Source organism: Miniopterus schreibersii, assembly GCF_964146895.1.
Source record: "Miniopterus schreibersii genome assembly, chromosome: 2".
Classification (NCBI taxonomy): domain Eukaryota; kingdom Metazoa; phylum Chordata; class Mammalia; order Chiroptera; family Miniopteridae; genus Miniopterus; species Miniopterus schreibersii.
In genome coordinates this window covers 58,742,094-58,766,876 of record NC_138102.1, presented here as the reverse complement: position 1 = coordinate 58,766,876, position 24,783 = coordinate 58,742,094, and the positions used below count along the sequence as shown (strand labels likewise).

Here is a 24,783-nt window from a genome sequence, read left to right as displayed (position 1 = left end):
TCATAACCAATAGGCATGATGTCACTGCGAATTATAAGCAACACCCAGAATGTCAATACAAAATTAATTTAGTGTTTCACAAAGCCGTGTCTGTTTAGTTCCCTAGATAAAAGAGAACTCCAGCTATATTTTAAGTCATCTAGAAAGCGAAATCAACACATCATGTTAGGCCACAAGCATCTGCATGCCAGAGTTTTAGCTTCCAAACCCCAAATGAGGACTCAGTCACAAGACGGCAACCTATCGTGAAGCCAAACAGTTTGGCACTTTTCTGCCTGAATCTGATGAAAAGAAATTACTAAAAGCGTTTGCTTTTATGTTTGGTTTTGTTAAACATGAATTTCATCAAAGAGTATCACTTTAAAACATTTCTCTTAAAAATGACACTTTTAACAAATACACTAACAAAATTATTCTAACCTTGCAAGTTACTGAGTTCGAAGTTGCCTGTAGGTATTTGAAACCATGCTTAAGAATTATGCTTTTATAATATCTTACCTTAGTAATTTAAGAAAACCTGCCAGTCTAGTTCATGGACAAATTAACAGGTGAACTTAGCTTTCTTATATCAGTGGTTGATCTTAAAGTATGTTCTTACCAAATTCTTGTTTCTAATTAACAACACAAAATCTACATTTGGTCAACATGTTCAATATGGCTCTTTAATTAGAAAAATTGAAATTTTTCTGCCTATTAAAGCTTATTAGTTAAGGTCATCAAGAAAAAGCTGCTGCTCCAAAATCAAACTAAGTTTTAAATAATAACTGTATCCACACTATCAAAACGTAAGCAATGCAAGCTTCAAAACTATGGCCTTTTGGAATTATGACAGCCAGGTTGTCTCATATTAAGAAACTCTTTTTGAAAGAGCAGATCTTATTTATTCTCTAGTACTGTGACAGAATTTGTGTTCTGAGTAAAAATAGCATTCATAAGTGATGCACACACGGATGACATACGATGGACAAAAAGGTTAGCATGTTGTTTTAAGAATCAATTTCTTTTGCCAAATGGAATAGGAAAAGCTGTGCATTCATAATGCTCAGCTATTTCATTTTAACCTTCAAATGTCCCTCAAATTAAAACTGCAACTTTCTCAGCTAGAAGTTTTTAAAAAATGCATCCATTAAAATAATCCATAATAAACAAATTTTATTTGACTAGGTGGCTGAAATAGCTCTCCCACTTCTCAGATTTAAGGGAGATATTGAAAATCCAACATGTGGTTGACAAGTGTTTATCACCTATCGTTAGAGTTTTAAGCAAGACGGTCTTAAGAAGCCAGTAATAAAATATGATGTATTTATAGAACTGTATAAAATTACTGGATACTTTTTGTGGTTACAGGTAAAAAAAAAAAAGACAGGAAAATCTGCTCTAGGTCTAAAATTTTTAAACAATAAAGTAACATCATACATGCATCTAATTAGACGTGAAGATGTGTTCTCCCAGTGCATTACAGATAGGTTGGGGGAAGGCCCATGCTGATCTGAGATGGCAAGTTGGTGCAGAGGCGGATGGTGGTTGGTGCTTCTCCCAATTTAGGAATAGGGCTGGAATAAAAAGGAAGGAAGGAAGGAAGGAAGGAAGGAAGGAAGGAAGGAAGGAAGGAAGGAAGGAAGGAAGGAAGGAAGGAAGGAAGGAAGGAAGGGAGGGAGGGAGGGAGGGAGGGAGGGAGGGAGGGAGGGAGGGAGGGGGGAGGGGGGAGGGGGGAGGGGGGAGGGGGGAGGGAGGGAGGGGGGAGGGAGGGAGGGAGGGAGGGAGGGGAAGACAAAAGAAAAGAAAAGAAAAGAGAAAGAAGAGAAGAGAAGAGAGGAGAGGAGAGGAGAGGAGAGGAGAGGAGAGGAGAGGAGAGGAGAGGAGAGGAGAGGAGAGGAGAGGAGAGGAGAGGAGAGGAGAGGAGAGGAGAGGAGAGGAGAGGAGAGGAGAGGAGAGGAGAGGAGAGGAGAGGAGAGGAGAGGAGAGGAGAGGAGAGGAGAGGAGAGGAGAGGAGAGGAGAGGAGAGGAGAGGAGAGGAGAAGAGAAGAGAAGAGAAGAGAAGAGAAGAGAAGAGAAGAGAAGAGAAGAGAAGAGAAGAGAAGAGAAGAGAAGAGAAGAGAAGAGAAGAGAAGAGAAGAGAAGAGAGAAAAGAAAGAAAAGAAAAGAAAAGAAAAGAAAAGAAAAGAAAAGAAAAGAAAAGAAAAGAAAAGAAAAGAAAAGAAAAGGAAAGAAAAGGAAAGAAAAGAAAAGAATCATTCTAGCCTAGTGGAGGGGCGAGATCTGTTTGTTATCATAGTTTGACCTCCCTCTCTTCTAGACACCTTCCTGTCTGATATGAGAAGGGAGTCATTTTTTTTTCTAAAGGACTATCACAAAATGTTTGATCTATTTTGAGATGAGCAGAATGTTTGAAATTCACTGCTAAAATCCACTGTTTGTGAAAAGTACCCAGAATCCTACTGCGTAAATGATACAAATGCTACTACTATTCTTAGTACGTCCTGTCTGTGAAGGTTCATTGTAAGCTGGCAAGAACCACATGTGCCTCAGGTATGGTTGTATTATCAAGCCACAGGATCAGTGGTGAAACTTATACACTAAAGTAATTAAAAAGAAAGCATTAGGCTTCAGATATCTTTTTTTCCTTTACACAAAGAATTTATTTTTGAACACAACTGACTCTCAGGGATGTGCCACATACTTATATTTTTAAATAAAAGTTCAATCATAAAGGCATTATTGCTTAGCAACTATAAGCAAAGCCTCTGATACAAGACTGCTATGGTTCCAGTCCTGAAATACTCTTCATTTATAAAATTCTAAATGACCTTATATCCATGGAATGAATATTTAGAAAATATATCACGTGCACATAGCCATATGGCTAAGGAAGGCATCTTTGTTGCTGTACATTTAGGATATGAACATAAGATGAGGCTGATTAATATGAAAAAAAAAAGTGTCTTATGGCCAACATGTGCTTTTATATATATATATATATATATATATATATATATATATATATATATATATATAAATCTTTATTGATTTCAGAGAGAGGAAGGGAGAGGGAGAGAGAGATAGAAATAGCAATGATGAGAGTCATTGATCGGCTGTCTCCTGCACGCCCCTGACCGAGGATTGAGCCACAACCCGGGCATGTGCCCTGACCGGGAATCGAACCTCAATCTCCTGGATCCTAGATCAATGATCAACTGCTGAGACATGTCTGTTTGGGCAACATGTGCCATTTTTGAAACTACACCGCCTCCATCTACATCAGCTTGCCAAACTTGTAAAGTAATTCTTAAACCCATCCACTTAACAGTGTAAAATAATCTTTTTGTAATTCCTCCATCAAAAAGACCAATAGAATTGGGTTTTCATAGATTTTTACAAGACGAAAGAACACAATGCTATCAGCAGTACTAAATGCAAACAGATTTTGAAATCACTATGATATTGGAGGAGTAAGCATTTCTAGGCTACTGTCCAGCTCAGAACCACCCTGCAGGGCCCTGATTCTGCAGTATTCTGGAGAAAACCTGGTGGGCTCTGCTGTGGCAAAACATAGTTGTAATTTATGCTCCAATAAGCAAATGGCACTTGTCTGACATTCAGGTGGTATATTTGGGGGCTACTTCAGCTAATTTGCAATTCGGTCCCTTTAATCACAAACTTGATTTTCCTTCAGCAATAGATTGACAGTTCTGATTATTTACATTATTTCTTCAAATTAACTCGATTTTGTCTTTGAATGAGCAGGCTGCCAATGAAATCAATGAGCATTATTAGATTTAATTAGCTTTTCTAAGACTTATCCTGATAACAAATGAATCATCAATCAAAATTACCACTGTTTGACATTTTAAAAACTATATTTACACATCACCCCCAAACTATGTGGAATTCTCAATATTCACAAAGGTGAAATACTAAATTCATCTTAATGACTTACTACAGGAAAAAAAAATCAGATATAACTAGTATAATGTTAGTGATAAAAAGATGGTAGCTATACACTATTTTAAGTTGATGGTTTTTCAATCAAACTATAAACACCAATAATCTGCTTGAGGTTTTATAATTCTTCCGCCCTGTGATTTCTGATTTAGAAGAAAAAAATTAATTTTCTAGTTCAGAAGGGAAAAATTAATCAGGCAGAGACCGCAAAGAAGATAAAGGCAATGCTGTGTTATCAACACTAATGCAAGAGTGTGATAACAGAGATCATACAAACAATGAAAATATTGCAAATCGTTCATTGTCGAGAGAGCCTGAACTGTATGATTTACTTTGTAATTATTTTTCTTGAGCCAATGTTAACATTAATTGGTACTGTTTGAACATATATCAACTGATGATAGGAAGAAGTAGGTCAACCGATGTGTGGTACCAGGAATCCTGACAAAGACTGATGTTTCTCCAAGTAATTAACAAAAGCTGTAGTTCTACTTCTAATAATAAAAATAAAAAATGACTGAATCCAATAATCCAATTTTCAGATGAGAAAATTTAATTCTCAAGATGCTAAGTGAAATTTTAGCAAAGTATAAGTGGCTTTGAATAGATATTATTGTTGCCAAAAATTAGAAAGCAATGTGTATAAAAGTTTTGCAAATGGGAAAATCCAAATATTTTATTAACTCCTACTGGTTTACTTTCTTTTGGTAAAGCAATGCATAGTCATTTATAGAAGTCATATTGAGCAAGGAATTGAAACTATATAAAAACACCAAGTTAACTGTCACTCTGAGTAACTGTAAGACTACCACATTTCTAATTTTATGTAGAAATTGGTTCATAAGTGTACACTCATGTGACTTCTATACCAACCTTTATTTAAATGTATCTTTTTCACTAAGCATAATGTATTCTGTTGCTTGGTTCTAAATTTGCTTTCCAAACCATCTATATTTTCACATTATTGGACAGTGGGTTACATTTAGTTGATGATTGGTCATATCAACAAATTTATGATTTCCAAAAAATTGTTCATATTTTAATCAATATATTTGACAAGTGCTACATATTTTTGCCAGGTTTTAATTTTGTAGTTCATTTACATGAGAGTAATTACTTGGGAGACAGTTGCCTAAGTAGCCACAGAAAAGTTGGAAAGATCTTTTTGGCACCAGCTTGATAGTTATAATGAAAGCCTAACTGCAATTAAAATAGTACTTTTTCTGGCAGTAAAAAATTATCTTAAAAATAATTTGGCACAAATTTGTGCAGGTGAGGCATTAAATGCATATATTTTTTTAAAATACAAATATTTTTTCTTCACTATGTTGAAATTTTGAAATGACCTGCTCATATAAACACTCACCCATATGTAAATTATTACTGTTTTTAAAATGATTAATTTAAAAATAACATAGTCTGACTTGCCTGAAAAGCCCAATTGTAACATTTTCTATTGTGATTAAAAGAAACCAAAATTTCAGGATACGAAAAGTTTTCAATTTAAGAAACAATTATATATAACAAAGGTCTCTGCTTTCAATGTTTATGTCATTATACTGATTCCTTGAACAAGTGTGATAAATATTCATAAGAACATGGACTTGCCCAAATCAGCACCAACTGTAGGTAAAAGCTGATTGAATCAAACATTTATTCTAGCCAGAGTTTAACATCTATGTCCCAAGACTATGTTAAGATTATGTCTTTTCAAAGGGTGAAGGCTGAACATTCTTTTGCAAAATACCAAGACTCAAAATACCCTTTTGAAAGGATCCCTATATAAGTGGAACTCCATTTTTAGAGAACGTTATCTTTTAATTTGGGTTGCTACTCAACATTATCAATGCGTGCCATGTTTTAAAATGATTTTTAATATAGCAAATATGCTAATCTCACATAGTTACAAAAATGAAGTTTTACTTGCAACTATATTTTATTAACACCTTTGCCTGCAGAAGAAGTATGATTTTAAGGATGAAAAAGTATATTTCCTTCTAAATTAACCAAAGGATAAATTTAAACTTGACATTCTTATAATTAGAGTAATAGATCTTAGAATTTTATTACCCTAGTGAAAAATCAAGTCTCCAGTACTAGTTAAAAAAAGGAGAGACCTTAAAAAATATATTTCAGGAAAATGATGACATCGATTTAAAACGAAGAGAGAACTCGTGTGTGTGTGTGTGTGTGTGTGTGTGTGTAGCATCTACTATATGTCATGCTATAATCCTTACAACAACTCCACGTGATCTGATCTCCAAGGTTTGCCCACACTATGTTCCAGCCCTGCTCAGTATCCCAATGCTGTAAGATGGATATCATAACTAAGCATAAAACAAGCAGCAGTCTAAAGGAAATCATGCCTCTTTGCCAAGTTTTATCTGTTTAGGTTTTTCCAAGCATGAAGAGTTTCCTTGTCATTCATGTTTTATTTTAAAGTCCTTCTTACCGAGCCACTGTGTGAAATTAGAACTAAACACAAAGGCCAATCCAAAAACAATTGGATTGTACTGAGAGTGTAGCGAGGGTCAATAAGAAATTAGAAATTTAATTTCTACCATCTCAGTCACAATGAGACCAACTGAAATTTGACTACATCTACTTCTTATTTAGTTGATAAAGTTACTAACAAATCCCCATTCTATTTTGCTCCTAATCCAAATCATTAACTTTATCTTGATGATTTCAGCTATTCCAACATAAAATAATGATTTTGGCCCCAGGACATAAATAAAAAAGTACTTTTCAGGTATTATCATAGTGTGTTATATTTTTATTTTGGGGGTCTCATTTACGCTATGTAACTCACATACTCAAACATTATAAATCTGCATATTCAAACATTAAAAACATATAAATGAACACATGTTATTTTAAAATACTAAAAAAGTAAAAAAAAAAAAAGGTAATTATGCTTCTGGCATACATTTGATGAATCCCAGAATTATGATCCAATTACTCCAAGGCATTTTAACTGGTTTGATTACACCATGGATGCCATTCCTTCAACAGAGAAGCTTTCTAGTCTATGGAATAATTGAAAGCAACAACCAGCAGGTTTCAAATGGCTCCAGCTGCGTTAACTACGACTGTGAAACAGATTCCCTCTCTCATGTGTTGTTTTGTAATAGGAGTGATGTATAAGGTGAAAATCCCCAGACAGGTGGAGTCCCTATGGGCAATCAACGAGGAAGTAAATTAATAACAAATTCTAAAAGAAGTAGAATAATTTTAAAACACAACATGCAAATGAATATGGTGAAATGCTCAAAATAAAAGATGAGGCAATTATACAAATGTGAAACAATAGGAACTAAGATAATATATATATATAACATCCCATCTGCTACATACTGATGCTGTTACAAAGATCACCTTTTTAGAAATTCTAAATAACCAATAAACAGTGTTTAAAACCAAAAGCAAGTTAACAGATATCTTGCTTATTAAAAAAGATAAAATAAAACTCAGATTCCAGAAAACCACCAAACACCAAACTAAGAGAGCATGTGTTAAGTGAAATAGGGCACCCCTGTCAGTGGGAAGCTGGCATCTTTGGATAAAAGGGGTAGAAGAACAGGCTGTGTTTTTTTCCTGAGGGTTTGCCTACCACGAGTCAGACATTCTCATGTACCCATGTACTTGTACATTTGATCTCAAAACAACCTTATGGATTCGGCATGATTACATCCACTTTATAGACTGGAAAAGCCAGGACAGTGCACTTTTGATGTACCTGCTGTCACACGGTTTTTAAGTAGCAGTCCATTAAGTCATTTTTTTTTTACTTCAAATATCAAACTACTTTTTTATAGTCTCATTTTTTTTTTCCATCTAGAAAAGGAATTAAATAGGCCAAATAATCTCAAAGGTCTACTTGAGTCTTGAGAAACTATTATTATGAGCTCTATTAGATGCCAAATTTATCTTTCTAAAATTAATATAGGAGCTAGACACTGCTTTAGTTGCTATTCAATTATTATTTTGCTTCTTTTTATAGAATTCATATGTGATTCTAGGGTGTTGTCTGGCTGGCTCGAAAGTCTATTAAGGAAACTTTAATGCGATGACTTTTTTCCGCCTCCAAACCCCTTGTTTCTGTTCAGCAGATATAAAAGTAAATATACTGACCATTATGTTTAAAAGTAATCACTCAATAATCTAAGTATCATAACTTGAAATAAACATTTTGGATGAGGAGGATTTGAAGAAAAGGAATCTGATCTTGTTTATTTTGTTCCTATTTCCCTTCCCATTATATCCCAATACAAAGAAAGATGCTAGGATGAGCTGGCATAGTGATGTGCAGAAAATGAGGGAGAAAACTGAAACCACGATCTTGGATTAAGTGAAAATAGAGTGTATTTATGTACATTAGAATTAGCAGTTTTCTAATTCTCTGCTATCCTCTCTCTGATTCTCTGCTACTCTCTCTCTCTGATCGATACGTAGAAATCATTAGTCAAGATACTGATAAATGATATAAAAATGTTAATTATATTTTACTGTGTAAAAAGATCAAAATGGCAAAATGCAGAGTCCAAGGATGCTATACTTGCTCACCTATAGGACTGGGTTATGTTAGGTGGGTCTTCACTGGACCTCCAGAAATATGAATGGAGGGGTGCAAGGAGATCCTCATTTCTTAGACCGGAGAGTATGGGGACTCCCCAGCCACACACACACACACACACACACACACAGAGACACACACACACAGATTCTTAAACCTAATTAGAACTTAGGGCATCACCTGCTGTAGAGGAAAATAGGGACAACAACTGAAATTAGACATTCAGAACTCTCTCCATATATACATTATACATGTTGGCCTCTGTAACAGCAATACATCCAGAACAGTTTCACACGCATACCACACTTTCTTGTAATCTTATGCTCTGGAGTTAGTTTACTGGGGGGTAATGCGTGAAGAACAATTTTGGTGCCCTGAGTGGCTTTGTAATATGGATTTTTAATGAATGGGCTGCAGTCCTTTCCAACACAAATAATGTGCCTAATAAAGAAAATTTTTCAAACTTGTACCTGGCCTAAGAAGAGTGTTTTACAAGTAAAAGTAGGCCATGTATAAAATACCAGTTCCAGACTGAAAATAAAAGCCACTGGCTTTGGTCATGTGACTTGGTTGCCTCCTGCAAGCCCCCAGCCTGAGGTGTGGATCAAACCTGAAATCCAGGTACGTGTCCTTGACCGGATTTCGAACCCATCACCCCTCAGTGCACAGGCCAATGCTCCAACCACTGAGCCACACAGGCCAGGGCACCAGTATTTGATTTGACTGAGCTGCCATTCGAGACTGAAAGATGATGAGGGGCCAGGGCCGTGTTTTGAAGAATCCTGAATATAAGCTGGGAGCTGGAGAGGATAGCCTTGCAGGAATAGTTTAACCCTTGAGGAGTATTGCTCCTAGTATCATCCAGAAATCAATAACCCTTAGCTGAAGCAGAATTTAATTGTCTAAAACAGAGACTGCAGGTGTCAAAATGATTTTGCTTAATTATTACAGATTTTTAAAAATCAATCAATGAATTTAACATACGTGTTTTGCAGTCACTGCTTGGCAAAAGATTTTGCTGTCAAGACCAAAAATGAAAATGAATTCATGTCAAACTCAAATATCCTAAAGATTGTTTCTGTTTTTACTACAGTTCAATGTAATTTTGAGACTCATTTCAATTTTGCAGCCAAAAAAAAAACAAAAAAACACACGAATTTATTTTCATAAAAGTTCTACCACCTTGTTTATGTTGGAAGTTTGAATGGATTGGGAATACACTGAAACATTATTACAATTAAGCTAAGCTTAACATTATTTCTTAACTTTGAAAATGGTACCAGTAAGTAAAATCAAATTTGAAAAGTACAAAGAAAAATATATAGAGATTTGCTATAAACACATTGTGAGCATTTTATTTGAAACTTTATGGATATTCTTGAGCAAAATATCTTTTTTGAGAAAATAAATGCAGAAATAATTTTGTGTCACTTAAAAATCTATCAAGAGCGCTGGCCAGGTGGCTCAGTTTATTAGAGCGCTGTTTCCATACTCCAAGGTTGCAGGTTCAATCCATAGTCAGGGCACGCACAAGAATCAACCAGTGAATGAATAAATAAGTGGAACAACAAATTGGTATGTCTCTCTCTCTCTCCCTCTCTTTCTAAAATCAATTTTAAAAAAATGTTAACCTGTCAATAAAAGAAATGTTAACCTATCAATAAACTAAGAAAGCAGCTGTGTATTAAGAAACATAAATGAATATAGTCCACCTAGTGAATGACAAGAAATGGAGCTGAGAAAAGTTGCCAGTCCAGGTGTGTTCGCAGCTGACAAACTGAGAAAAGGCTATTGTGATGCTAGGTTTCCAGTGTGAAAATTGGTTCAATGACATGAATATATGACATAGGAGGGCATCAACTCACAACTCAGAAGTCACCCCAGCTTGCCTCCATTTGTCACTTGCACCTTCTACAAAAAGTTTCCTGCAGAATCCTGTGTAGCTGTGTATTTGAAAGTCCTCAGCATGCAGCTACTATCACACAGAGGCACAGATTGGTTGCATCCTCCGAATCCAAAAAAGCACCAGTAATTTTTTTTTCTCTCAAGAAAAGATCTACTGTGGAACTACTGTCAGCAGAAGGCAGTTTCTCCCTATAAAAGGTACAGCTTCATTTTACATATCCTCCTGTGTTTCCGTTCTTCTCACTGAGGTTTGTTTAATGAGGGGAAAAAACAAAACAAAACCTCATTCACTGAATTGCGGCTGCTATTGTCTTGCACAAAATCTGTTTTGTTTTCAAAATCAATCATCTACGATGATTTTCAGCAAGTCCACTATATTCACTGTGGACTGCACAGGGATTATATATATACTTTTTCTAGTGAGCAAAAATACATGAATTGTAAAATCATTGAAAAATATGCATGGCTATTTCTACCCATTTATATCTAACAGGGCCCAAAACATTAAGCATTGAAGAAATGTGAGGCCTTTTACTACACTGTCATAAAGGTAAATGCATTGAAGCCCCTGCAAGTCTGGAATGAAATGCTGTGCTACAAATACGCGCTATTTACGGAAGGAGTAAAGACGAATTCTAAAAATACAGTTTGAGAAATGATTCAAAGCAATTCCTATGAGGATCAAAGCACCCGTGCAGTAGCCAGCCCTCTACATTATGGTAATGCTATAGTTCTACAGATGCTGAAGGCTTCACCCTGCTTTCCCTTTAGAGGGGCGTCTGCACGTGCGATTGAGAGCTTCTTCTCAGGAGAGGTGAAGACCAGATTATGGGCATCAGGCTGTCACAGGTAAGCAGGAAAGGGCCTGCACTGTCTGCCCTGAATGCCTTAGAATCATCACAGAGCAAATCTGTCCCTTCTAAGTCATGCGTTTAGGTTTTTATTCTTTCAGACGCACCCGGTGTTTCTGTATTTGGAGAAAACAGGCAAGACTAATTCCCTAGGCTATAAACCCCTCTAATGTGGAGGGAAATGTGTTAGCTAGTTGTATTACAAAGCTTTTACTTCATATTTAATAGGCACCTGCAATACCAGCTTTGATACAAAGCTCTCTACTTTGCAAATCTTTAAAACCCCACTTAATTTTCAGCACCGATTTCCTGCAATCTAAGAGCTTATGAAGGGTGCACTGTGTTCATACAGATCTATGCAAAATGTGCCAGAGCTTCGCTGTCTGTGATGGCATTCATTTAGAGGTGAATCCCAAATTTCTATCACAGGCATGCTTCTTTCCAACTAAAATATTCTTAGAATGAAAGCTGAAGATTAGGAGAACAAAAAAAGGAGGCAAAGTAACTAGCACTGGGTGAGATATATGCAAATACCAGCTCAGTGACAATTCTTCATACCACTTACAACGGAAGCTTAAAGACCCAAATACTCTGCAATCCATTAGTTTCTCAATATCCTGGAAGGGATTAGAGTATTTCTTAATCAACTGCTAACAGACTGAAAAAGGCCACAGACTGGATATTAACAAAGCTGTGTAATACGAAGATGCAGAGATGGTCAGATAGAAAGACAGACTGTGGAAGAATGTTAAAATGCAAGACACACAAACATGCTAAAACTGACCACATTTCTGTTCTTTCCTGCAGCCCACATAATTACAAATCTATATAAATTCATGAGTGGTAAGGCTGTAGTTGACTCCTTTCAGTAAAAGATAAACTAATTTCATATATCTTCTCAAGGAATTCCAGAATAATTAATGTAATATGAGTAGGATCAATCAAATATGCCTCAAAGATCTTGGCTATGTTTATATCTCCACCACTCCCAGATGTACAGGTGATCCCAAGTCCATCAGTCTAAACGCGATATGTGCTTATGGCACCGTAATCAATCAAGGTGTTGAAGATTGGGGAAAAATATTTCCGTACGCCATTTAAATAATAAATAAGCATGTAAATACAGGTGCCTATTGAATGACTTTGAGTTCTGAATATCCTAAAGTTATATATTATGGCTCAGAAAATTCCACAGATTCTGCCACTATTCTTGTCTATAGGAGACAAACTGTCTATAGGACATCGGACGGGTGAGAGATTACATATGGGCTGTTCTCCCAGTTTCTTCCTGCCACCACTCCTTACAGTTAAGGGAGGGTAGTTGTTTAACTAATCTAGGAATTTCACATTTTAATGAATCTTGGCTTAGGGAAAAAATAATATAAATCAAAATCAAAATGTCATTCATGATACTATATCTTGTTCTATGTTTCTGATGACTGACAGCCCAGTAGGTTTGTATCAAACAAAGGTAAAAAACATGTGTTCCTTTCCAGATGAAATGTTTGACAGATTTAACAGCTTTCTGATGAAATCTTAAACAGCAAAGTATATCTCCTTATGCACATGAGGGATCATATTTCTACATTTGGATTTGCTTCTGTGATCTGATGTAGATTTGGGGGGGCTCTAATTGTTAAAAGGGCCATAGCACATTAGCACTGTTACTTACTGAATAGCTGACTCCCATATGCCTCCAGATATTGAAAACTTTAGAGTAAGCCTCTTGCTGACTTACATTCACAGATTCTCACTAACATCTGGCCTGTGATTAGAGTCGTAATTCAACAACCCTGATATACATCTTAAGACCCTGATATGTAACAAATTCTGGAAAGTATAATAAACAGAAAATTAGCTGTCAAGAAATCCAAAACTTAAAAATCCACATTAGATAATTCTTACTTAGTTTCCAACTATGTTAAATATGTAAGATATTAACTGATTTGTTGGTATTATCAAGAGACTAATTTATAGTTTTAATAAAGGATCCCCCTCCAGAAAACACCAGACTAAATTCAGAGAAAGCTTACTCCAAGATTTTAAGAAAAGTGGTAAACAATTCATGACTCAATTTTGCTTTTGTCTTTTTTAACTATATGCAAGCTAAGAGTTCAACTCTGACAAAGTCAAACTGAGAAATTATCAAAAAAGAATGATACAGTTGACAGGGCCCTTAACCCTGCAAACACGCAGTCTGGTACTGCTAGACCAACACAACCACTGTAGCTTTTAGCATTTAGTAGATTTCTGCATTCCTCTCAAACCCTCAAAAATTAGAAGTCAAAAAATCTAAATAATAATCAAATAAAAATAGTTGTGGGCACAGAGCTCACGAGAAAATATGATTTAAAGGTATCATTTTCATACCTCAGTACTATCATGTAAAATAAAGTACTGTGAAAAGAACTCATTAAGATGCCATTTGTAATATTTTGAGTGTAACCTATAGACATTCAATATGAAAATGAAACGTCAAGAGTCAAAACAATCTACAATTGGTTGTGAAGAGATCTGATTTGAGACGTGAGGTTCTGCATTAAATCTGAACTCTCTGTTTTACTCCTTCACATGTTTTAATTTAATTTGTGCTATTATGAGAAGCTGAATATTTAACTAATAACACTATGCATATACCATAAGAATATAACATTATTTCAAGCACAATATTTACAAGGTCATTATAATGATGCCGAAGCCTGTTCTGTGACACCATAAGGAAGACTCATCTGAAACTCAGGGAACAGCCATTTACAGTGTTTCTATATATAGATTAATTGCAACAAAATTTGGAAAACAAGATAATAGAATATTTTGACTACAGAAATGTATTTGCTCTAGTTAATAAATGTCCAGGAATCTGTAGATATAGTTATGCTTAATACAGTAGCAGCTTTTTATTTTACCTTCCTGAAGGTTCTTAGCAATAAATGCTAAAATGTACCTTAAATTTTACAGCTTAGGTGTATCAAACTGCAAGAAACATCAGATATTTGTCTCAGAAACCCAAGGGGAAAGGTAGCCGGTTTGAAATAATGGCCCGACCGAGTTTCAAGTTCCTGAATCGTTATCTAAGGGGTCTGGTATCCTCTCCCTCATAAACAGATTTCATGATCCTAGAGCACTTAGCCAAAAGGAAGGAGTAGAAAGAAAAATCACGACTGGTAACATTGTAAATATAATTTGCATTTTGGGGAGCAATTTTTCTCCAAATGCCACCCATGTTCAACCATCACAATATACTGCAAAACTTAGTAGTTTAAAATATCTGAAAGTTTTTGCTAGCCTCACATTAGTTAAATTTTCCTCCCTCAGTTTCAATTGCATTTTTCTTTCTCATACTCCTAAGTAGCAATTCTATGACTGTCTTGTGCATTTTACATGACATAACAGCATTTCAGTAGTGGTTGTGGTGGGATTACTCAAAAATGAAAAGTAATCATGAATGTAATATAGTATCTCTAAATGACTGGGGATAGAAGCAATTCCCTTTATACTGCAAACGTACATGTATACATTTGAGTACAGCATGCATACACATTTTCAATGTATCATTTCTTCACTATGCACACAAATGTATATACTAGCAAATGCTTACCCTAGATTGTGAAAAGTAAAGTAAGGATGTTTAAGCTCTAAAATGAGCATTTCATTTAGAAAATGAAACATGACTGTTTACCCAGAAACGAACTCTAGTGCAGCTACAGCAGATTGTTTCATGACTGGAAGAAGTTGTCAAACGTAAACAGGTCACTCTTTTTTTCTTTTACATTTTCATCTATACCCCCACAAAAAGCACACTGGGGCCAAGAAAATTAATTCCCTAAAGCTGTCAACTGGGTTGGGAAACAGCAATAAACAGCTTACTGTAAAGCCTCCAGCTACAATAAACGGCTGTCAATAGTGAACTGAGAGTTGGGCTGTGGAAAAACAGGTCCTCTGGAAATGATCATCTGAAAGGGAAAGGAGCTGACATTTCTCCTTCCAATATGCCCAGGCTGTGGTTCTCAAAGTGTGATCCCTGGACTAGCAGCACCAGCATCACCTAGGGGCTTGTCAGTGATGTCACTTTTCAGGATGGACCCCAGTGGTACCGAATCAGAACCTCTGGGGGAGAGGCCCAACAACCCAATTTCAGAAACCCTCAGGTGATTCTGAGAAAGCCTAAAATTTGAGAACTTAGTATCTTATTTTTAAAATCATATCCATTAAAAGAATACTGTATCTTTTTCTTTTAGAGAAAATACACCAATGTGTGTTATTTGAAGCCCTACTGGAATTAATTATATTGTCATTCTCTTAACCCTATAACAGTGAACTTTGCCTATATATGAATAAATATCAAGACACGACCTTGCTTTGAAAACAGGAAATTTCACTCAATCTGTGAATGCTAAGGGTACTTCCATAATTTCATAAAAATTAATCGGTGGAAAAGTCAAGTCAGTGACAGATTGGCTGTACGTAAGGAAAAGGAAAGCTTAGTAAATAGAGTGGATGAGGAATGTGGTTTACGATTGTTTCACGGGACCTTTGCAGGCTCACACAAGGGAAAATAGCAGGGGGGAAAAAGACAAAGTAACAATCAATGCACTACAATCAAACTCATGATGTCTACAGAAGATACAAATTGATACTTCAGTTTGGTGACCCTTACTCAAGAATCTTGCATTTTACCCAGGTGTCAATGAGCTCCATTAAGTGAAAAGGTGTTCCTGTTAACAGCAATCTGTGCCTAATTCAACTAAAAATCTTCAGAGATCATATGTTACTTTGTGAATTTCTTTGAACACTTTTGTGGTAACAAATCTTACTTTTCAAAATTGTGTAGCTTTCAGGAGCACCTTTAGTATAAAAGCCACTAGTTGAAGTAAATGAGTTAAAAAAAGGATTTTTACTTTTTAGTTTAAATAGAACATCTTCAGATAATTATATAGTTCAGTGGGAAAAAAATTAAAGGAGTAGTATATAGTTTATGTTCTCATTCATAGAAAATATGCCGCTTCGTACTAAAATTGTACATGTTGCTCTCACCGTCATCTTCCCCTACTTCCAATATTCCTTTTCTCCAACATCACAATTTTTCTTTCTCAGCTTGAAAACTTTGAAAAGGCATAAGCAAAGCCATTACAATAGCTCTTTACCATAATAGTAAATCATAGCTACACATGAACACCAAAATGCCTACAAGGAGAATGGCACAGTGACACATGGTCTCAAGGAATGCCTAAATTGCACTTTAGTTCCAGTTAGAGGATTACTCAGCGTCCTATTTCAAAGATGACATCATACAAACACATATTGTTATGACTGACTAAGCCTCAACAAAAGATCCTTGTCATATTTTGCTAATGTGCACTTAACGCTTATGTCACTGTACTATAGTTTCAACTTCTGGGGCAACGTCAGAAAAAGTGGATCTGTACATTACCGCTAATAACTACCACGCTCAAATGAAAAGAAAGGCGATGTGGAAAGAAAATCAGTATGTTTCTTTGGAAAACCAGTTCCTGGTTTTATACGAAAGCTTTAAATAGGGTTAGTTTTTTTTCATGACATTATGCAAATCATACGATATCATCAGTATATTGTGAGAGACCTTCACGTTAAAAGCCAATAATAAAAAAGCCATATTCTTTCTTTTCATTTGAAAGAGCGATTCCGTATTTAAACCCAGTCTCATAAATTACTTTTTCTTACCACGGTTAACTATTTACCAACTTTTATAAGCCTTTAGTAAGCTCAGAAACGTTCTAAATTTTAAAACTTCAGCTTCTTTTAAAAAGCCAACAAATTTAACACGAAGATAAGTCATCCAACTTCAACTTGTATCTAATAATTTCACACTATCCTCTAGAACTTCTATGCTGACTCTTTAACTCCTTGCACTCTGCGTATGCAAGCTCTAAGTATACTGTTAAGTTGCTCTAGGTATTTTTTTCTTTAAGAAATGGAGATTTTATTTAATGATCTGGGAGTATCAATGTTATTCATTGTCAAAATTATTTTTATAAATAACCACAAAATCTTAAAGCCACTCCAGAGCAATAAACACTAGAAGCTGAGAAGGCAATGGAGTTTCAAGAAGACATTCCACCCCATCCCAGTCCCACACACACACAAAAAGGTGGGGGCCGGGGAAGCCTCTTGAATTTCCAATCACTAGTCAATGACTGTCAACAAATACTACCTGCACATCTCTTTTGCTTTACCTGATTTTCTGAAACCTATATGTTCCTTATTTTTTAACAAATTCAGATGGGCCACCACCACAGATGGACTCAATACCAACAAAGATCGAACTTGGGATTGCGAAATGCTGGAAAGGTGGTGTGGTGAGAGCTAGTCACAAAAGGGCAAGCAAATGAACTGAAATGCTAGTTGCTCCAGAGCAACTATCATTAAATAAAAGGTATCTTTGGCTGTAGTACCAGCTTGATCTTTCCCTCCCCCCCCCCTTTCCTTGCTACTACGGGATTGGCACCTGGCCAGAGCAAGCACATGATACCCTAGTGCCATCTACAGGCTATTATTGACACTCAGATTCTGTGGCAACGGACAAGCACCAGTGAAATAAATTAGACAGCGCTGCATTTAAATCTTTATTAACAAGGAATTATTAGACCTAAGAAAAACTAATTCTGGATTTGGTTGAAATATGAGTTTCTCAGCCTCTTAATCCCTCTTCATATGGCATATTTCACAGTTTAAAATGAGTTATGACAGATCACTTATGCATTACTAAGATGAGAGAATATTTACAGTGGATTCATTCTTTTCTGTATAAATCAGTTAGATCAGGGACACAGCATTCCTTCTTTTTTTTCTTCCCCCCTTTGCAAGAGTACTTTGGCCACTGTGGACAATCTGCAAATCTATCTATTCAGCACCCCATTTACTATATTACAATAAAATCATCTGAAATCAAAAAGAAGACTTCCTCTATGGCTTAGTTGCAATCTACCAACAACCATGTGCTTCACAGCTGATGTACATTTAATATTCTACTATCTTGTTTAGAGACGTAAAAAAAAAAAAAAAAAAAAATTAACCCCTTTAGCCACCACCACAGCTCCAACATAATCACAGTCAGACCTTCAAACGTCACTTAAAACTCGAGGTTTGAAGGTGACTTCTTGGATCCAAAGGCAATGTGAAAAATCGTGCAGCCGTCAACTGGGAAACCTCGGGAGCAGCCTTTGGCGTTCCCGGGACAGGTTTTCCCGTTCAGCCAACACGCTCTCGGGACCTTTTGGAATAACTTCCCCTTTTCGTCTTTCGCCATTGGAAGGAAAACGGGGAAGTTACCCAATCCTCGGAACCCAGGCGTTTCAAAGCTGTCCTACGGACTCTTGACTGAGTCCCAGAGGAGGAGACAAGGGGTCAAGTTTTTTGTTTTTTTTCCCTCCCCTTTTTATTTTTGGTTTTGTTTGTTGTTGTTTTTTGTTTGTTTTCCCTCCCCCCTCCCCTCCCCCCTTCCCTTTAAAACGACACTAGAAAGCTAGGCCAGGAGGCCGGGCGCGCCGGCGCGCCCCTGCTGGCCCGCGGGGCCCCTGGGCGCGGTACTTATGGACCAGTAGAAGGGCTCGGTTACCTGTCTGGCGTGCAGGGGGCCCTTGGTCTTGAAGCCTCCCTGGGAGCTGCACTCCGAGGCACTGAAGTGGTCCGAGCTCGTGGACGAGCGCTTGGAGAGCGTGTCGCACGCGCCGACGAAGGTGTTGTCCAGGGGCAGCTCCTGGATGGCGTGGTGCTTCTTGGCGGACACGGGCGTGTCGGGCTTGAGGTGGAAGGCGGGCTGCGGCGCGGCGGCCTGGTAGTGCTTGGCCAGGTCGGGGCTGCCGGGCTTGAAGGTGCTGGGCGGCGCCGCGCCCCAGCCGAAGCCCGCCAGGCTCTGCTCCTCCAGCTCGGCCGGCAGCCGCAGGGTCCCGTTGATGGGCTCGCGCCCCGCGTCGTCGGCCTTGGCCTCCTCGATGGTCACGAAGTTCAGGAGGGAGCTCTTGGGGGCCTTCCGTTTCTTTCTCTTCTTTTTCTTGCTCTGCTTGTTCTCCTGGTTCGGCGACATCCACTCGGCGCCCTGCTTGGTCCTCTGCGCGGCCTTGAAGCGGGACGCGTGGCGGCAGCGCACCAGCACGGTGACGAAGATGACCACCACGACGGCCATGGCGCCGGCCACCACGGCCACCACGATGGTCAGGTAGTCGTCGCGGCGGGGCGGCGCGGCGCCGTCGCCGATGCTGCGGTCCAGCGGCGTCTCCAGCGTGCGGCGGATCAGGTCGTGGATGTAGGAGGCGTTGCCCGCCGTGTCGTTCACGTAGAGGAAGACCAGCACCAGCGTGTGCAGCGCGCGCGGGTAGCCCAGGTCGCTGATGTTCACGGCCAGGCGGTGCAGCCCCACGTCGGCGGGCGCGGGCTTCTCCTCCAGCGTGATGTTGCCCGTGACCGGGTCGATGCGGAACAGCCCGCGCCCGTTCCCGCTCACGATCGCGTACTTGAGCTCGGCGTTCATGCCGGTGTCCACGTCCACGGCGAACACCTCGGCCACCACGGAGCCCGGGATGGCCGACAGCGGCACCAGGCGGAAGGACGTGTTGGACGGCGGCGAGATGACCACCGGGCTGTTGTCGTTCACGTCCATCACGTTGATGGTCACCTTGGCCGTGGCGGCGCGCGGGGGCCGCCCCGCGTCCGCCGCCTGCACGTCGAAGGTGTAGGAGCTCTGCTGCTCGCGGTCGAAGGACACGTTGGACTTGATGACGCCCGAGGCCGGGTCCAGCACGAAGTTGTCGCGGTCGTTGAGGATGGACAGCGTGACGGCCTTGTTGTCGCCCGCGTCGGCGTCCGTGACCGTGATCACGCCCACGGTGCTGTGCTTGGGCAGGTTCTCGGACACGAAGAACTGGAAGTGGTTGTGCGTGAACTTGGGGCTGTTGTCGTTCTCGTCCAGCACGGTGACGATCACGGCCGCCTGGCTCTGCAGCGGCGGCGTCCCGTTGTCGCGCGCGGTCACCGTGAAGATGAAGCGCTCCTGCTCCTCGCGGTCGAAGACGCGGGAGGCCGTGAGGACGCCCGTCTTGCGGTCCAGGTCGAAGAAGGAGGCGTTGGGGCCCAGCTGGTAGGCGATGTCCGCGTTCTTGCCGCTGTCCTCGTCCGTGGCGCTGAGCGTCGTCAGGTAGAGGCCGCGGCGGTTGTTCTCCGGCACCGACAGCTCGATGACCGGCTGGCTGAAGACGGGCGGGTTGTCGTTTTCGTCCTCCAGCCGCACCCGGACCAGCGCCGTCTGGTTCAGGCTGGGCTTGCCCGCGTCCGAGGCGACGATCTTGAAGCTGAACTCCTTGGTGCCCTCGTAGTCGAGCGGGGAGGACGTCTCCAGCAGGTACTGGTTGTCGTAGACGGCCTTCAGGTGGAACGGGACCTCGCGCTCCAGGAAGCAGATGACCTTGCCGTTCACGTCGGTGTCCTTGTCGGAGACGGTGATGAGGGCGATCTTGGTGTTGACCGGGTCCTTCTCGGACAAGTAGACGGTGCCGTTGATGGGGCTGATGATGTACCTGAGGTCGATGTTGGGCGGGTTGTCGTTCACGTCGGTGACGTTGATGGTGACCGTGGCCCGGGCGGGCGTGGAGCTGCCGTCGCTGGCCAGCACCGTCACCTTGTGGATGGCCGTCTCCTCGCGGTCCAAGGACCTCTGGACGGTAATCAGCCCGGTGGTGTTGTTCAAAGCGAAGAGCCTTTTGGTAGCAGGGGCCACCTGGGCGCCGAAGATGTAGCGCACCTCGGCGTTGCTGCCGATGTCGGCGTCGGTGGCGTGGAGCTGAATCACCGAGGTGCCCACCGGGGCGTTCTCGGGGATGTGGACCTCCACCTGGCCCTCCCGAAACACCGGCCTGTTGTCGTTGACGTCGCTCACCGTCACCTGCAGGATGGCCGTGCTGGATTTCTGCGGGGTGCCTCCGTCTTCCACTTTGATTTTCATCACATAGGTGTCTTTCTGCTCGCGGTCCAGGTTCTGCTGGACAATCAGCTGCGGCCACTTCTCCCCCTCCGGAGTTTCCACGATGTCCAGTCCAAAGACACTCTGCCCGTTGAGCAGCTCGTAATGCTGGACGCCGTTGAAGCCCGTGTCGGGATCTGTTGCCGATGGGATTGGAAAGCGGCTGTTGATCAGAGTGTTCTCCGGAATGGAAATGTTGATGACGGGAGACGGAAACATGGGGGCGTTGTCATTGGTATCCTTAACGATGATCTTGATTTTGATCAGCCTGAAGAAATCATTGGGGAGGATCACCACCTCCAGTTCAAAGAAACACTCGCTCTCCTCGGCGTAAGGGGCCCCGGCGCAGAGTTTTTCTCGGTCTATTCTGTTGGAGGTTGTGAAAATCTCCCCCGTGCTGCTGGATACTTTCACCAAAGGGGCATCCCCAGCTTTAGAAACCAGTCTGTAGACAAGGCTGGCACCGGTCCCTGTGGCAGCATTGATGTGAGAAATGTTCAGATCCTTTGGTATGTTTCCTATGGGCACATTTTCAGGCAATTCCTCTCTAATGGTGTAAATAAGTTCTTGAGCTATTGCGGAATCCAGCCTTAAACAGGCAATCAGAGCAGCCAACAGGTAAAAATCCCTCAGGTCCATGATAGTGTATTTATTTTCTTTTCCTGAATTTTAGCGTTTAAAGGTCTCCACTGAGGAACGATGCACAAACTGGGAGCATGCATGGACTGGAGGATGCATTACATCTCGTCGCTTATTTGGAGACAGCCACTGCCAACACAATCGTATAGACAATATTACTCTTCAGCAAACAAAAACACACAGTCACGAAACATTGCAACACATTTTCCACCGCATATTAGTAAACATGGCAGTGTGCTCTGCCACTGTTTGCAAGTTAACTCTGTGGATAAAAACACTCAGCGTCCTCTGCTTGTTGCATTCGCCCAGAGAAAATAAAATCATCTACTTTTGAATTCAGGACAGCTGCTATTTTTACCTGTATTCACCCACGCTGTTTTTCAGGACGCTGTTTAATTCAAAACGTGCCTTCTCGCCTTCTTGCTCCCCTCTTCCCCTCCCCCTGGCTCACCTGCCTCCTGGTTTCTAACCCAGCTCCCTTAGTTTTTTCAGGTGCAAGTGAAAAACACTAAGTATTTGGCTGTGGTTCCTGCTACCTGCTTTGTCACATGTCAACTGTGATGAGTTTTCTTCTCTGCCACACTGAGTCATCTCTTTTTTTTTCTAAAAAGACTATCATTTTCTCTCCCCCCGCCGCCCAGTTCTTCAACTGCCTTCTAACACAGTCTTACTGGGAAACAAGCATCGGACATGCTGCTGCAGCATCAGCAGCAATAGTCACCGGCCGCGACAGACCCTTATTGCCTGAAAGCACAACACCAAGACTTCAAACGTCTTATCCAGACCTTGCTCTCGTTTCTCCATATTGCCAAATTAACTCCATCAGAATTAATAAACACATTAAAAACTTTACAAAATAATAATATAGGATTCCTCATCCTAGAGGTGGGAGCGAGTGTCGAGATGTAAGTGAAACGCAGTAATATTTCCATGTAACAGCACAATATTTTCGACAGAGCCTAAAGGGGGGGGGGATGCAGTTTCTTAACCCTGGTCTCTGTTACAATATTAGTAACATCTGCCACATATAAATACTGCAACCCAGTGATGCAGGTTAAAAGGCTTCCGCTCAGATGCTCCCCTAACTGCAACTGAAACGGGGGCAAGGCTCCAGGCAGCTGCCCACCAGGAGTGGAACTGGTCAGTTCCCAGGCTGCTCTCTTATCTGCATTAGGCTGCACGGCAGCTGATGCCCGCGATTAGTTCCGGCAGAGTGATGCAGGTAGGGATGCAGATACAGCCCAGCAGGTGAGCTCTGCCCCAACCCGTCCACCCAATTACAAACACCCCTCGTCTACGCCGAGGGCATATCTAAACACAGAATTTACAATCGTGCATGCGAAACTTTACACTTACGTTAGTTGCCTCAACCTTTCCCCTCTCCCGGTATGCTGCAGTTAGGGATGATTTGTTCCAACACATAGAAAGCCATGCATCTGGGAGCACCAGTTTGGGGAGAAATCAGGAGCAGCAGAACGTTTCCTCCGTGCGGAATGTGTTGCTTCGGGCTGGCAAATTAGCAACTCCAGAGAACAAATTCACAGATTTGTCGTCATTCTCGGCACATTTCGTCTCAGTTGCCCACGGGGTCTGGGCTCTTCTGGTATCGAACGCGCACAACATCCAGTGGCACTTCTTCAGCTCAGGGGTATTTTCCACAGCATCGAGCATATCATCTCCCTCCGGTGTCAGGTGCTGCTTAAGTCTCTAACTTCTTGCAGGAAACGTCGGAGTTGGGGTGACGGTGATTTCTCCGGCTGCTCTCCGGGGTGACCGCCGGCGGCCCGAAGGGCTCCTGACCGGCTCGCGCTCTCGGGCTCGAGAGACTCGGGGCGCTCCTCGCCGCGCGCTCGCGCTCCCTCCGCGCCGCTCCGCGCCCCTCTCCGTCTCCTCTCCTCCCTCTCCTCTCTCTGAACTGAATTTCTTGATATAACTCTCAATAAGCCCAGAGGGAGGGCGTGACGGCCGAGGCCCCGCCCCCGGCCGCTGATTGGCCCGCATCTTGCGGCGCGGCGGCCGGACGCGAGGGAGGGGCGCGGAGCCGGGCGCTGACGGTCTCCCCGCCGCCCCTCCTCGGCGCCCCCTCGGCAGTCGGGAAAACGCGGAGAGCCGATCCCGGCCCCGGGAGAGCTGGGGCCGGGCGGCGCACTGAGCATGCCCAGCAGGGTCCGGCCCGGCGGGGAAGCGCCGGCGCTCCCGGGGCGGCGCGGGCGGTGCTGGCGGCGGGCGGGCGAGTGCGGGCGGGCGGGCAGGAGGGGCGCTGCGGGGGGCGGGCGGGCGCGCGGGCGGGCGCGGGTCCGGGGAGCCTCGGGCACCGCGGCGGGCGGGTTGCGGACGCCCAGGGCGCTCCTCTCCCCGCGAACCTCTCTCGCTTCCCTTTTCTGAACGGAGGGGCCAAGGTGCAAAGATGGGGGCGTTCACCCGGGGCAGGGTCGCCCCTCGGAAGGGGGTAGGAGCCGGCAGACCCCGGGAGCGCGTTCCACCGACCGCACGCCGGGGGCTGCGACGCGGAGCTTCTGCCGGCGGGGACTCGGCGGGGAGGGCGGGCGCGGAAGGTCGGGGCGGGAACGTGGAGTCTCGGCGGAGAGCGGAAGGCAGATGGAGTGGAGCGCGGCCGGCCTGCGGGGCGACGGGAGCTGCCGGGGACGGGGACGGGGACGGCGGCGGCCTCCGGGGTCCCGCGCGCCGGAGCCGCGAGCCGAGCCGGCCGTCCGTGCGCTCCCGCCGCCGCGCCCGCAGCCTGCGAACCCGAGCTCCCGCGCCCGCGCGCCCGCACGCCCAGCTGCAAACTTTGCCCGCGACAGGCTGGAAGGAGCCCCGCGCAGCCGCTTCCCCGAGCTGCGGAACGTCTCCTTTCCCCGGCACTTTCTGCTGATTCC

The 24,783-nt window shown here is 42.2% G+C and overlaps 1 protein-coding gene across 6 annotated transcripts in view; it reads right to left on the bottom strand.

The window, feature by feature from the left end:
* Nucleotides 1–23,821, bottom strand: part of PCDH9 (protocadherin 9) — an 838,035-nt gene extending 814,214 nt beyond the window's left edge. For all 6 annotated transcript variants that reach the window (XM_081128654.1, XM_081128657.1, XM_081128655.1 and 3 more), the window contains exons 1-2: nt 23,261–23,821; nt 18,869–22,033 (exon numbers count right to left, since the gene is read on the bottom strand). In XM_081128654.1, the coding sequence (XP_080984780.1) occupies nt 18,869–21,904 (3,036 nt within the window). In that variant the 5' untranslated portion in view covers nt 21,905–22,033; nt 23,261–23,821. The remainder of the gene's footprint in view (nt 1–18,868; nt 22,034–23,260) is intronic.
* Between the last annotated feature and the right edge of the window lie 962 nt (nt 23,822–24,783).